At 27.7% G+C, this 15,995-nt stretch overlaps 1 protein-coding gene across 1 annotated transcript; it reads left to right on the forward strand.

Moving 5' to 3' along the window:
- Window positions 1-2,221: 2,221 nt before the first annotated feature.
- LOC107454344 (vacuolar fusion protein MON1 homolog) lies at window positions 2,222-15,774 on the forward strand. The gene is made up of 7 exons (XM_043039130.2): window positions 2,222-2,757; window positions 4,129-4,280; window positions 6,627-7,068; window positions 9,511-9,686; window positions 12,632-12,752; window positions 13,830-14,111; window positions 15,602-15,774. Exons 1-7 carry the CDS (start codon window positions 2,458-2,460, stop codon window positions 15,740-15,742), a joined length of 1,614 nt encoding a protein of 537 aa, XP_042895064.1. The 5' UTR covers window positions 2,222-2,457; the 3' UTR covers window positions 15,743-15,774.
- The last annotated feature ends 221 nt before the right edge of the window (window positions 15,775-15,995 follow it).

Below are 15,995 nucleotides of genomic sequence, written 5' to 3' on the forward strand. Positions count from 1 at the left end.
ATATTTTAAGTACTCTACATAAAATTGTAGGAATTTTGATTGGCGATTAGCTCAAATCGATAAAATGGCGATAAACACTGCTTGTATTCATCATGAATTGATTTAAAATAAATTTATATTGTCTTCTAACATGGAGCATTCTAGGAAAGGGTTCAGAATTTTAGATGTAAGATTTCATTGTTAGCGACACAAAAAGCAAGTGAATGAAAACATTGGAAAAATGCTCTGTCTTGTTTAAGGACTAGTTACCTTAAATGCGACAGAAATGCCCTGAATGCAAGACTATTTTAGAAAGAAAAATTTGTTTAAAACTGAAGTCGCAATACTTCAGCCATTTTTAATGAATATATCTAATAAAAGGTCAAGTTAGACCTAAATGCGACAAACTTATATGAAATCGTGTCGCATTTAGGCGCATTGATCTTATAGGTCATTCGCACAAAACTGCTATTTCCATATCCCCAGGTCCCGCAGTGGACTGATCGTTAAGACACGGTTCCCAGCAGATCACCGGAGTCAAGCATCACTGACTGCGGTTAGTGTGCGGATGGGTGACCACTTGGGTCAGTCTGCGTAGGGACTCCGAGGGTGTGCGGTATTGGTCCTCGTTAAACTGTTCTACCGTAAAGTGCTCGACTTCGCGTGCAGGTCGTCGGGCTACCGAAGCGGGGGTGCCATCCCTTCCGCAGAGGATCAAAATTGTGATGGCATGTCTTCGGATCATCCTCCGGGATGTTTCCCAGACCGTCGCCAATAGCCCATTGTGCAGCTCTAGTGCGACGTAAATGAACAACAACAACAGCCATATCCCCAGTTTATTTTATATTTATTTTCTGACTTATGCATTATTTTTAAAATAAAGTATCTTTCAAAAGTATCCTAGTAGGGCATTCTTTCATTTGTTGATTAAAAAGAGAAAAAGAATTTTTTTTTTTTTCAAATATAAAATAGGTAATTTTACAGAAATTATGTTTTTCATTTAAAAATATTGAAACTTTGAATTCAGAAAATCACTTTCAAATGTAATTTTTAGTAAATATATCTCTGTAGCATTATTTTGCTGTTGTCCCTAATGTGTTGAACCTTTCCATTACAGCAAAATATTATGAAACTGCAAATAAACTCTGTGAGAAATGAATAAATAAACAAAAGCATAGCACACAAGAGAAAATAGCTCCCCTGCATTGGCCTTTATTTAAATAAAGGCCAGTGATAACTTTACTGTAACCCCATGATAACTTTACTGTAACCCGCATTTAAATGCGGATTACAGCAGGTCTATATATAATTGGGTATAATATAGCCTACGTCACAGGTTGTGTTGTTCCTACTAAATTTAACCCATGAACGGCATTTTCTGCGAGCCTAACTTCAAGCCACAAATAAACAAACGAAGTGTTCGATCGTTTAAATAGCTGCACCCCAGATTTTATTGCATTATAAAGAAAAGTTATTGAAACTAAATACAACTAAATAAACAACAACAATTAAAACAAATAACAACAACTACTAATAACAATAACTAAATAAACAACAACTAAATTCCATTCGTTTAGCTACTAAATCGAAGTAGTTGTGTTTCTTTCATATTATACCCAATTATATAGAGGGAGCCAATCGTTGGTTTTTATTTTCTGCAGTTATAACAGATGGTCGCACAAATAATAGGTAGAAAAATTAGTTTCCCATCGACTTTAAAAAATTAATGAAGTTAGTAGGAAGTGTACTTGCCATGGCTTTAAGAAGGGTTAACTCTCCTAAATCACCACAGAATAAAATCTTTAATGATTCACTTTTAGTAATTTGTAACTGACAACTTTTAACTTCAATGATTAATAACTAGCAACATTGAAGCATCTTTGATTTTTTAGCTACTGTGGAATACATTTGTAGGTATCAAACCAGGAAACATATTTTTCTATTTATCATTATCTCATGTCTTTTTTAAAACTAAAATTAAATATAATGTTATTCAAAAATACAATTATAGTTTGCTTTCTTGTTAGAATATATTTTTATGTGATTGAGTTCAGAAATCTATGATGGTTGTTGTTGTTTGGTTGTTGTTAATTTACGTCGCACTAGAGCTGCACAATGGGCTATTGGGGAAATCTATGAGGGATAGCTGCTATCTTTTTTAAATATAAATAAATTATCATTCCTTCACTAATGTTATAAACATAATTTTTTATCTTGTTTTCGTTTAAATAAACTGTATTAGGTGAGAATGCTGTATTCGGCAACTGTATTTGGGGTGAGAATGCTTCTCGAGAAATTATTCACGTATGTGTGTCAATGGATGCGATGTAAATTGAATACAGCAAGAATGGAATCTATAGTGTGAGATTGACATATTTTAAATGAACAGAAACAAACAAGCGGAAGTGTTAATTGCATTCATTTCGAAAATTTAACAACTCAACTTCACTGCACATTATCTGAAAATTGTAAACACTTATGGCGTCTGCCAATGTTTTGGTTGAAAATAAAACTAATGAAAGTCCTAATGATACCAAGATATGCTGCGAAGATGAGCACGAATTACCAAAGAATTTTGAACCTGGAGCTTCCAGAACCTCTGTTCTTTTATCTACTAAATCTCTTGAGGAAGAAAGTGTTTCAAATGAGGAGTTTCAGGTCTTGCAACGGAAAAGTAGTTGCATAAGTGAAATAGAGAAAAGTGTTGCGGGTATTTCGCTTGAAGATAATCTTAATGACGAAAGTCAAACTGATGGCAGTCTAAAAACTAAAACCAGTGTAATAATTTTTTCCACGTAAATAGAGCTTTATTAGAAACATTGAATAACGCCATACAAGATGATTATTTGATCTATTATCTGATATTCTTTGAATAATGCCATTGTATTTATTGTGTAGGATGATAAGTTATTGAAACAAGCTTTGAATTAGTCATCGTTTCAGTGTTACATTTGAAAAAATAAAATTATATTTTTTAATTATATTTGTGGCTTAATGCAAGAAGAGCTACTGTTACTTTTGGGGAGGTCTTCGTATCGTGATCTGTTTCTGAATAATCGCCAAGTCTTGGCAAACTTCCTGGCAGTGGTCAGCGAGAAACCAAAAAGAAACATCAGAGAAAGGGACCAAATCGAAGGGTATAACTTGTAGCCACCCTCAGTCAAACCTCTACATGTTTTTTTAAATTTTTAAAATCAATTGGTGCTCAAATCACTTTTAAAATCAATTTGATGCCTTTAAAATTGTAGTTCGCTTGACAGATCACGATACAGAAGTACCCCTTTACTTTTTGATTAAAGGTTATATAATCGGTTCAATAAGGTCTTACCTTTATCAGTTACAAAAGCGAAAGTCAAATTGTAAAGGTATAGTTTAACAGTAGTTCTAATGGAAATACCATTTTAAAATTACTCATTTCAATATTTTTCTAGAAATTTAAGGACCTAATTAATTACATTTTAACATTAATTGTTAGAGCAACCAGCCGTGACGAGTTTATTTCATTATATTAATCATGGTACCATTAGTTCAAAAGAGTTAATGCACACTTAATTTTTCTCAAGTATATGTTTTTCATATCTTTATTATACAATAGTTAAAGGTAGTTAGTTATAAATGGAACATAGTTCTACTCTTTGTTTTAGCACTTGTCTTTTATATAGAATTTGAAAAGAGAGTTATAGTCAATTTGTAATCAGTTTTTTGTTCAGTTAATTTTTTTCTTTCAGTTATTATTAAATTCCGCATTGTAAGTTTTGTAATAGCAATGGTTGTATGGCTCCTTCAGAATCAATTTTGTTCAAAATGTTGGCATACTAATAGTGAATCTCATGAAAAGCAGGCAAGAGAAAGACATGAACCGTGAGCATCATAAACAAAAGCAATTTATTGTCATTTGTCAACTGGGTTTTTCCACCCTTATTCTTTAATTAAACCAAGATAAATTTTAAACTTAAGAATTTTGATAAGATTAATGAAATATAGTTTTTCTTAATTTTTCACCGGAAACTATTTTCTATGTTTCTTTGATATGCAACTTTTAAATTGATTTGTTTTTCCTAATGGTTTCTTTCATCTCTTTTATGCCATATTTATATTTTTCTTTTCTTAATTTGCTATTTGACCCTGTGTTCTTTGTTACTTATTTAGGTGGAAACAAAAAGTGATACAACTTCTATACATAGTGAGCTTCTAACGGATGAATTAGCAGGAGATTGTGATGAGTTGAATGATCCTGTATGGAAATACCAGAAAAACCATATTTTTATTTTAAGTGAAGCAGGGAAACCAATATATTCTAGGTATCCTTTTGCTAATGCTTTTGTATGAAACTATATGGTTATAGGAAAAAAGTTATACTACTATATAGGACTATTATTTATATCACTTTAAATGTAGAGGAAAGATTCTATGAGATAAGGGAGTTATTATATGATTAATTTTAAATTTTTGAGTTGTGAGACTTAATATCAAGATTTAATTAAAGATATCAACAGCCTTAATCTCTATTTATTTGCATGATTTTCAATATCAGGGGTCTGTCTAGGTTTTTCCAAGAGGTACCTATTTTGTGAAAATTTCGACATAATTTTTAAAAAATTAAAAATGATGATAAAAAATCAACACAAAAACATAGTAAAAATATAAATTTATCGTTTCTTAAGGATACAAAAATAAAATTTTAAGAAAAAATATTTTGTGAAACTACCGTTTTTCCTAAAGTTGAATTTGTGAAACTACCGTTTTTCTAAAATTGAATTTGTAAAGGTACCACTAAATGATAGTAAATTCAGCCTCAACAGACCCCTGAATATTTAATTAAAAAAATTTTTTTTACTACAATTACATACCACATACTAGCGTCTTTGTGAGAAATAATAAATTTGTTGTTCTTATATTAATCAATCGTTATTTTATTTGTAAAACTTTTATACTTCTTATCTTTAAAAATAATTACTGTTGAAAAGTCTGTTTTCAGACAAGGTTTATAACATTACCTAAAAATAACTATTTTAAGAGTTTGTCCCACAGACTGCCTGATCTCTTAATTTTTCTCACTTTATCTTATGGCAAATAGAGGATCAAGAATTTTTGCAACTTTTTCTCAAACAATCCCTATTATAAAAGGCTAAGTACACGGATTTTGTTCATAGATTTTTTTGCAATATTAATGCGTTTGTTTTTGGAGTATTGTGTTTAACACCTACCTGCTAATGCCTGAGTTTATTTCCGTCATTCACATACTGTATATTTTGAAATATTTTAGACAAATATTTTTTCTGTAATGAGAAAAAGCATCGACTGGCATTTGAGTTATGCTAAAGAAACAACCATTTACTGAATAGAAGTACAGAATTGGTTTAATGATGTCTATTTCTCTTTTAATATCTTATACATCTTTTGCTGCTTATTTTGATAAAGAGATCTGCTGTAGGGAGATCATTGTGCTGTTTAAGCAATTTATTCCTATTGTCTTTTACTCAGTGGTGTTTGCTTAGAGCAGTTAGTCTATTGAGCTGTAAATATGGAATTTTGCCTCATATGATATTTGTAAATTTAAAGCAACCTTGCACATCATCTCCTACGACATCACATTTATATTTTTAAAAAATTGACTTATGGAAAATTCCATTTCACTGTAAATGAAGTTGGAAAGACTGTCACATGCACTAATTTCGATTAGTGACTATAATTGATGTAATTGGCCTAGTTTCAATGCTATTTTTGGGATAACATACTGTTAAAAAGAAATATCCTTGATATATCTAAAATTAAAATATACACTATTTTTTTTAGGAAAAAAAACCCTGAAAAACCAATGGAATGTGTGTATGATTTAGGTGATAGAAAGATTCATAGTATAGTTTTGAAAAGAAACTTATGGAACTATTATGTTTTACACTTTCACAAAAAACTAGAAATTGCAATAAAAAGTTATTTTTTGTGTGCTTAAGTTTGAGAGCCATTCTTTTTGTGATTTTGTGTTTCAAAAAAAAATTTTACTCTCTGAAGTGTGACTGGTTTTAGTCTACAATCACTTCACATTGATTTTGATTGATTAATAGGCCATAATTGGAGGATAATTTTCAAATAATTTATACTGTATATTAAATTTAGAAAGAAATTTTTTTATCAGTGTTTCAATAATAATTATAAAAAAAAACAAGTACATTGTTAACAGTAACTGATATAGATTATTTTATTTACTTTCTTATATTATGGTATGCTATGAAATTATTTTTCTATGAAATTATTTGTGGGTAAATGATTTTATATGTGGGTCAAGATTTCTTCAAATCATGTAATATGATTAAGCGATAGGACTAAAAATGCAATAAGTGAAATTAACATTAAGGAGCCCAAAATTTCGGCTTTAGTTGAAGTACATTTTTGTGGGATTTTCTTTAATTTAATTAGTTTCTAGTACTTATTAACCTGCTTATTTATAGTTAAACCTTTGAAGCATTGAGATTTGTTTTTTATAAAATAAAAACCTTACAGTTACAACAAAAATTGCTCAAAGTAATATCGTTTTTTTTTTTGTTCACTGTTTCTTAGTTGTAATTCTGTTTATTATACAATTTGTTATAAGAATTATATTTGAATTTGTTATGAGAATTATATAAAATGCGTTACTATGATTTCAGGCATGGAAGTGAAGATCATCTTGTAACATTGATGGGAGTGATGCAAGCTTTGGTATCTTTTGTTCAACATAATGGAGATATGATTAGATCTATTCACGCAGGTGATCGTAAGTTTGTTTTCCTCCATCGAATTCCATTGATTCTGGTAGCTGTGACAAGTTCAAAAGCTTCTGTTCCGCAACTTCTTGGCCATCTGACTTATGTATATAATCAAATTGTGTCTGTCTTTACCATGTCTAACCTCAACAAAATATTTGAAAAGAGAAGTAATTTTGATTTGAGAAGACTTTTAGGTGGTGCAGAGAAGTTTTTGGACAGTCTAACTGAAGTGTTAGATACAGATCCTTGTTTCTTGTTAAGTGCTGTTAAATGCTTGTCTCTGGACAATTCCATTCGAGAAATCATTGGGCAAACTTTAGCTCAATACTGTGGAAAGATAAAGGTAAATGACTACTTTTAAAAACTTCCTTCAAATAGGTAAAACCAGTTGTAATTCTTTGCATTTCTCTGTTATCCGCTGGACTAAACCTACTAGTAAGCAATTCATTAATTTGGAGAGATTTATTAATTTTTGTCTGAAAATTACTTGTATATGTTTTTGTTCGCAGATGAATTAAATTACAGTAAAATTTATTTGAGTTTTACTTCTAACAAATTGGGTACCATTAGCCATTCACGTGACAATACTCATTATTTGTGTTTATATATATATATACACACACACATACAACGTCTGCCAATATTTATTAATTATAGTTATTGTAAATACAGTGTAAAATTTCTTGAACAGTTACAAATTTTCTATGATGTAAACAATTTGGAATTTCTAAGGTGTAAGTTAAATATATTCAACACATTGTATAAAACACAGTGAACATAACTTGGGTTCTAATTTTGTTTCTCATGGTTCATCTAGATTTAATTTTGGTTTTGTTGAAAATAGAAATTTTTTTATATAAATATTTTTAAAAGTCTCTTTTTTTCTTTAATTTCTTTTTTCTTAAGCATTCACTTAATTGTATGTATGTTATTTTTCTATATTAAATTAAAATTACAAATACTGCAATTTAAAATGTGGGTTAATATGTTGTATTAAATTCTTAAACAGTATTTTATGATTATTAAGTTTGAAATAAAATAACAAAAAATCAAACATACAAATAATCAAACATACAAATAATCAATTCACAATCATAGATTCAAGTTATCAAAAGTTTTTACGGTAATGTTGTTGTTAGAGGTTTCTATGCTTCAAGTTCCATATTTTTTTTCTTGCATTTTGTGTTATTACTTTAGGACAAAACAAACCTAATGCATGCCTTCATTTACATACCATTGATGGTAAATAAAAGCAGAGGTCACACGAAAGCGCTTCAAGGTTTGAAATCCAAACTGTTCTTAAATACTTATTTGAATCAAAGTGCAAACATATGAATTGTTATTACAGCAAACCTAAAATTTAACCATTTGTTGCTGTTAACAGTGATTTTTTTAATGCATTAAAGAAATCCTTCTGTTAGCAAACTCTATTGGGTCCTAAAAATATGATTCTGCTATACACTGAGTTCTGTTAAAATAGTTTTAACAGAAATTGTATCAAAACTTCTCTTCTTTTCAATGATATTAAATTTTTATTTCCTGTTTAAGAGGAAGCTATGCTGCTTGGAGAAAGGTTTCATGTCAAATTCTGTTTCACCTTCATTAGTATTTTAAAGTTTAGAAAAAAGTGAATTCAAGTAAATCTAGAGTAAGTCCTGAAGTTTCAAATAGTGATAAAACGTTTTCCAAGTGCAAACAAATTATTGTAGGATAACTTTCCCATTGTATAATCGTAAGTCATTTTGCCTTAATTTGCTTGCATTTTAATGTTTTGAAAAAAAATTTCAGCGTTTAAAACTTCATGATTTTCTCTATATGTACCTGTGCTCACTTTTTTTGTACCTTAAATTACTTCTGTAAGTGAAAGAGAATTTGTTATGAAGGATTTCTCCTGTCATATAGTTACCTTTTATCTTTTTAACCATTTAAGTTTTATCATTTGTCTTGTAATAAGATGTTTAATTTGTTACAATAAAATTTATATAAATATTCTTTTATTTTAATGCTTAAAAAGCACTAACTTGTCTTCCCATTTTAAATATACTTCAACTTAGCTGAAATGGTACCTGAAAATTTTCAGGTCTTGTAAATAGAACATGAAAAGGAAGTTTGAAATCTGTGATTTATGACACAAACTTCTCTAATCTTTCATGAAATGTTTTTTGTGATTTTTAATAAGTAATAAGTTTTATTTCAGTTGTAGTTTTTTCTTATTTGCCACAATAAGATGAATATAAACATTCTTTCTTTTGCAATATTTATCATCTTTTAAAAAGATTTTAACTTTGCTGAAATGATATCTGAAAATTTTTAGGTCTTCTACATGATGTACGGAATCTATATTTTATGGTATAAACACCTGCAATGGTGTTTATGCCATACAAAACATCATTACAAGTGTTTTTGTGACACATGGCTCCTGAAATGTTTTATGTGATTTGTAATACATAATGTGCATTATTATATTCAAGTTTTAGTATTTTTTTAAAATTTGTTACAGTAAGATTTAAATAAACATTCTTTGTTTTATAATAATTAAAAAGCAAATAACCTATTTATCACAGTTTAAAAATATTTCAACTTAGCTGAAATGGTGCCTGAAATTTTTCATATCTCTTAGACCATACATAAATTTGAGATTTCAAATATTTGCTTTATGGCACAAACATCTCTAATGGTTCTTGTGCCATATTTCCTAAAATGTTTTGTGTGATTCTTAATAAATATTGCATGCTAATTTAGTTATAGTATTTTTTTTATTTATTTCTCAATCTCTGTTATTTAGAATATTGTTTTTGCTATATTATTGGTGGATAATCAACTAGTGACATTAGTGAGAATGAAAAAGTATTATCTTCATCCAGCTGATTTGCACATAGTAATGAATTTGATAAGCAGTTCAGAAAGTTTTAAATCTGTTGAAACATGGCTACCTATCTGTCTTCCAAAGTTTGATTCCAGGTAAAAACTACGACTTTTGAAAATTTTTTTTGTTTGTTTTTAATTTTCTAGTAATGAAATTTTATATTAGTCTGTTGAAGTTAATTTGAAAAATACAGATTTAGCTCATGACCGGTCACCCTGTGTCATGTGTGTCACTTGAAAAATAATACAGTGACCCTCACTAACTATAAAGTCACTGGATTATAAAGTCATCCTCTTTTGATAATCAAATCCTTTAATATAATCATTTTCGTCATTTTATGAAATCAAATTTGTTATGTTTTAATAATGAAAAGCTCTTTTTCTTACCTAAATAAGAATTTTATTCTTGAATATTTTTCTTGTCTAAATTAGAATTTTTATTTTCTCTAGTTTTGAATGATGCATAACTTATAAATAACAAACTTCGTAACTCTCCTTACAAAAAAAAAAAGAAAAAGTTGTAGATGTAAATTGCACTTCATAGGAAAAATATAGAAGGGGAGTGTAAAGGAAACCAGATGAACACCGTTTATAAATTAAGAAAAGTTATAGAATCTTTCAATGTCTATGATCATCACTCATTCAATAAGATAAATCTATTTTCAAAAAATGTCTAGAAAAGCACTGAAAATTTTTAATAACAATTTACACAATTCGGCCATCAAATATTGCCGAAGGTTCGGATCAACATATGTTTGCGAACAATAATTTTCTATTATTAACATAATAAGATTAAAATATCATTCAAGGTGAACTGATGTGCATGTTTAATGTTTAGAGGTTGCCTTTGGAAAAAAGAGTAATTATCTTTCCCTGATTCCTTCACCCATGGTGTTTTTTTAGAAGACATTTTTTTAAAAATCTTTCTGTATTTTGTAGGATATAAAAAAAGTGAATTTTAATGTTTTTTGATTTTTCTTCTTTTTTTTAAATGCTGTCTTTTAAATTCTTTTTTGTTCTGATCTCTAAAAAAATTATGTCATAAACTAGCAAAAAAATATTGAAATTCAGTTTCACAAATATTTATTTGCACTAACTGTTGAATGAATTACTATGCTTATCTTTTTCTCTTACCTGTTTAAATTAACATGAAGCTACCAAATAAAACAAGAGCTATATATTGATTTAAATAAAAGTTGAAAAAAAAAATTGCAATATTTTTGTTAAGGAAATTCAAGGCTAAGAACAAGAAAGTGTTGAACAGCACTGTTAAGCAATCCAAGGCCCATAGTAGGCTGTAGTGAGATAAAAAGAAGAAAAATCAAATTTAAAACTAAATAAATATTCAACTCTGCTTTAAAATAAAAAAAATTTCCCTATAGCCAACTTATTAAATAAAGAGTTTTCAGATCTATATCTCATCTAATTAAATTTATTTTTTATTTTCATATATTTAGAATCCTCTGAAAAAGTACACTTTTTCTTCTTGCTTTATTTTTTTCTCAAACTGACCCTTCAATTTCCCTAAAAAGTGTGATACATATTTGCAACTTTTTTTTTTTAAAGCTACTTACTATCTCTGTGCAATCATTTAAAAGTTGGTGATAAAAATCCAAATAAATTAAGTGTAAAAAAAAAAGGAAAAAAGTTTATTTGTAGAACTTTATTGTTTAAAAAAAGTAGAGACAATAATTCTATTAGAGAATGGTTTTAGTTTTATATTGCTAAGCTTTAGTAGACTCAGCTGATTTTTATTATACAGTTATTTTACATCTGTGGTAATCTTTGTAAATATCTCATGTTTTTTTTTTTAGTTGTATTGAAGAAACATTTATACTAATATTTTTCTATTAATTTATAGATGCTTATAATTTTAATGTTATAAAATAAGGAAACAGGACTTCTCAAAACAATTTAAACCTAAATAAATTTTTGTAAAAAATATTGGACATTTTTATTCTTCTTGTTATAATAATAACAAATTGAATGTAAAATTTAGTGTACAAAATTATGTTAACATAATTCATTTTCCAACCTGGTGTTACAAATCCCAATAACCTGCGAACTAGCATACTGCATGTAATCTATTTATAGCAAAATGTGAAAAACAAAAATTATGGATTTGATATTAATGCTATGCTTCCCTTATTCAATACATAATTTTTGATTATACTCAAATAAAAATTCTGGAAGAATTTTTTTCTGCTACTCATTTTTAGATTTATATGATAAATGTTTAGTTAACTCTGGCTTTATCTTAAATCTTGAATTTGCGTTTATATTTTTTTATACCTATTAGTTTTTTTTATACGAAAATAAATTAGTTACAAAAATTAAATTAGTTTTTCTCAATCTCATAAGTTTTTTTTATCCACTCTTACTATAAATTAGTGATACTTTTTTTGTATAATTTTAAATAACTAAATATTTTAAGATATACTTGAATTTATATAGTAATCAGAAGTCACCATTTTATTCAATCCTTCCCTACATTTTGATCTAGAAAATATAAAGGCAAGAAATATTTTTTATTCATCACTGGTTCAAATGATAATCTAAAAGATGCATAATATATCTAAAAAAATATTACTTGTCTTGTCATATATAAAAAATTTGAATGTCAAGAATGTGTAATGTATATAATTATTATGAAATATGCTATATAGGACAAAAACACTGACCTTATCCCGGAACTAAAAAAACCAAGAGGACATACAATCTTTTTATATCAGTTACTGATCTAGGGGACCACTGATAATTATTTTATGGTAGTCTAAGTTAAATTTAGTGGTCCTGGACCACCACTATTTTCGAACCTGATTTCTTTATTCTGATTTCTACATTTTTCAAGATTCTCCCTACTTTACTGCGTAAGAAAAAGAGCTCAGATCATTTTTAATTTGGAGCTTTTCGTTTATTGGAATTAAAAATAATCACAATTTTATTTAATTCAGTTTTGGATGAATTTTTCTTTACACATTCACGTTATATGTACAATTCTCATAACAAGTATCCTTATATTTTATGAATTCAATTTTCAGTGGTTTTTTACATGCTCATATCTCATATGTTGATGACGATTGTAAAACTTGTTTATTGTTATTGTCTGTGGATAAGGATCAATTCTTCGAGTTGAAAGAATGCAGAAATAAAATTGTTGAGGTATGTTTGATGCAAGCATTTTAAATTCAATTATTTCTAATTATTAAAGTATGTTGCCTTATGGTTTAATTTGGTTCATTTTAAAAACAGTGCTAAAAAAAACCTTCATGCGTCTCAAAATAACTTTTTAAAGAAATCTATTGCTTTTAAATGAATATGTATTATTGGTTACTTATTGAATTATTTGGAATATTTTAATTTCATAACTCATTTGGATAATTCTTAGTTGACCCTTTGTGTTGCATATAAGCAGCATAAATTAAGAGAAATTCTCCCAACTTGTCTTTTTAGTTTGGTGATTTTTTTAAAAATTTATTTTATATTAATCATCTTGTCTTATATACTTTCCTGTTAATTTATTTTATAAATACCTTTCTGTTTAGTCTTTTCCCTATTTTGCAACATAATAAACAAACTTTTTTTTTTTTTAAGAATTAGTCATTAGAGATTTGTTGGCAATGTAAAAATTTGTTTTAAATGAAAAAAAAAATGGGTAAATCATCCAAGCTGGACATGAGATTTAATAGGTGCTTGGTTTATTAGTTAGTTTTATTTCTAATGCAAGAGCCAAATTTGGCTATAATGCACTTTTTTATTAAATCCCTGAATAAAAACCATTTTCCTGAAAATAAAATCTAAATTCGGTTGTGGAACTATCTCCTTATGAAAACTGTTAAGTTATAAATTCATGGTTTAAATACTATTATTGTAATGTACCACTTTATGTTTATAGTAGAAATTCTATAAAACATGGTTTAAGGTTTTAATGCATGGAAAATTAAAAGGTCAACTTGTACCTTACAATTAATTACAACCAAAATGTACCTTACAGTTAATTCTTCTTTCTTCTAAGCTACAGAGATGTTGTTTTTGCGACTAATGCATTGGTTATCAAATTTCGAAAAATCTACTCTCGCAATTTAGAAAGAAGCATGACATTTTCTTTAAAACTTCAAAATCCTAATTTTATTTTATATTTTTATAATGGAAAGTTTTGATACATAATTATTCTTTAATAAAGCATGTAAGTTAATATATCTTTCCTTATGTTCATTTATTCTTATTATATATATTTAGAGACTAAAGAAATATTTTTGCATGGAAGCTATTGAGAAATCAGTGTACAGCAAAGGGTATTCAGTGTCTCAAGTTGGAATCACAGAAGTGAGACATTTCTTGTACAAATCTCGCTCGACTGCTCAATATACTGCTCCAAGACTGGAGGCTCCTTACGTGACAGATGATGACTGGAACCATCTGTTTGGACTGTACCAGTATTTGCATCATAGAATGTATAAAAGTTCAAGACCCCTCAAAATGTTGTATTACAGTGGCGAACGAGAAACAATGGTGGGATGGGTAAGTTGAAAATTTAACATAGTTGTATTTTATGCAGTAGTTTTTTTGCTTTTTAACCAAATGCAATATTATCTCATGTTATCTAAAACCACAGGAATGATACTATGAAAGTTCGATTGTAATTTACTTAATTTTTGCTCTTAAGTGTTTTAAGGAAGTGTAAGAATGCACCTCAAAGATAGGGTTATATAGTATCAAATTGTAAAGAATGCCAGTGAGCTGTCGCACCATTAAAGAGAAAATTAGAAGGCACCATAAATTTAGTGTAGTTTTTTCTAATAATAATTTTTGTGTTAGTATTTTTTTTCTTGATATAACTTACGACATGAAATAACATTTTTAAAAATGCACAATATTTGAATGCAATTGAATATATTTGAAATGGATGCAATTATTATTATTTTTTTGATTTGTGAAGTTAATTTTAAAAGTGAGAACTACTAATTAAAAAAAAAATAATGTTAAGAGGCTCAATCCTTTTACTGTTCTCTTGATTACACTATTGGGACAATACATAGTTTCTAGTTTGAACTCCCCCACCTCTCGTTTTGAATGAAGAAAAGATTATAAGAATTGTCAGAAAAATTTCTAAATTCCTTAACAAAAAAAAGATATTTTATACAGAAAAAGTACATTTTTGTGTTGCTTTTTATAATCTAAACCATTGTTTGAACTAATATTTTAGAAAATTTAGTACCCGCTCTTTGAGTCATAAAAATTGCATATAATCATGGGTAAGACTCTAAACAAATTGTAAGACTGAACTTATTTTTTAGCCAATTAACACAAGCTAGTGTTGTTTACCAGAACATTTAGAAATTAGTAGCTCACTAACTCTAAAATGTACCTTTACATGATAATGGTTCATATATTAAATCAATGATTTGATAATTCTTCCTGAAAACTTTTTTTTAATAATTTTAGAATTTTTTAACCACTAATTTTTTCGTGAAGCTATTCATATCTCTATATATTTTCACTTCCACATTTCTTTTTAAAAAAATAATCTATTTGTAACTTTGGCCAGTATTTCAAAATGTTGATAATGAAAAATAACAAAGTTTTCATCAAAATGTAATGTTCTAATTTAAAGAACAATTGAGAAGGAAATATTAATTGAGATTTTGCCTACAATCATACTCAAGACTGATTTCAGTCCCCAGGACTTGAGAATTACAACCATTAGAATAAAGGTCAATATTTTTTATTTGTCTACTGTAGATTCTATTTAATAAACTTCATTGATAATACAAACTAATAACTGCAGTAAAATTAAAGTGATTTAAGATTAAAAATAAAGTTCTTATAGAGAAAATTAGATACTTTTAAACACTTATAATCCTGAATATAGTAAAAATAAGTTACATATTTTCGTTGTTTCTACTTAAATTATCAAATTTCTATTTAGAATTTTGTAAAATAATAAGTCTTTTCTAAAAAAATAATCATGTCAACCAGGTTTGAAATAGAATATCATTTATTTTTTTTAGCATATGCAAGGATTTGAACTATATGCTGCCTTTGAACCTTTGGTCACAAAAATGGATGCAACCAATGCTATGAAGAAGATTGTTCAATGGATTAAAAAGGAAGAAGATAATTTATTTATAATGAATGCACCAACAATATAATGTAAACACAATAAAAATAGGAGCAATTTTTATTAAGTAGTTATTTAATTCATTACATTTGTAGTTATTTAATATATTTTCAAATACTCAGTTATAAGATAACTTATAAATATCGAGCATTCAGGGAACAGTTAATTTTGAAATGATTTTTTTTAAAATTTTAATGAATTTTTACTAACTTAGTAATTTCTATTATTATTCATTCAATTATTATTCATGTAATTTTCATTAACGTTAGTTTTCAATCGGCTGA

This window comes from Parasteatoda tepidariorum, chromosome 3 (genome assembly GCF_043381705.1).
Source record: "Parasteatoda tepidariorum isolate YZ-2023 chromosome 3, CAS_Ptep_4.0, whole genome shotgun sequence".
Lineage (NCBI taxonomy): Eukaryota > Metazoa > Arthropoda > Arachnida > Araneae > Theridiidae > Parasteatoda > Parasteatoda tepidariorum.

Coding starts and splice junctions, on each gene's coding strand:
- LOC107454344 (XM_043039130.2), top strand. CDS start 2,458: ATGGCGTCTGCCAATGTTTTGGTTGAAAATAAAACTAATGAAAGTCCT. Junction 7,069..9,510: donor AATACTGTGGAAAGATAAAG/GTAAATGACTAC, acceptor TCTGTTATTTAG/AATATTGTTTTTGCTATATT. Junction 14,112..15,601: donor GAGAAACAATGGTGGGATGG/GTAAGTTGAAAA, acceptor TATTTTTTTTAG/CATATGCAAGGATTTGAACT.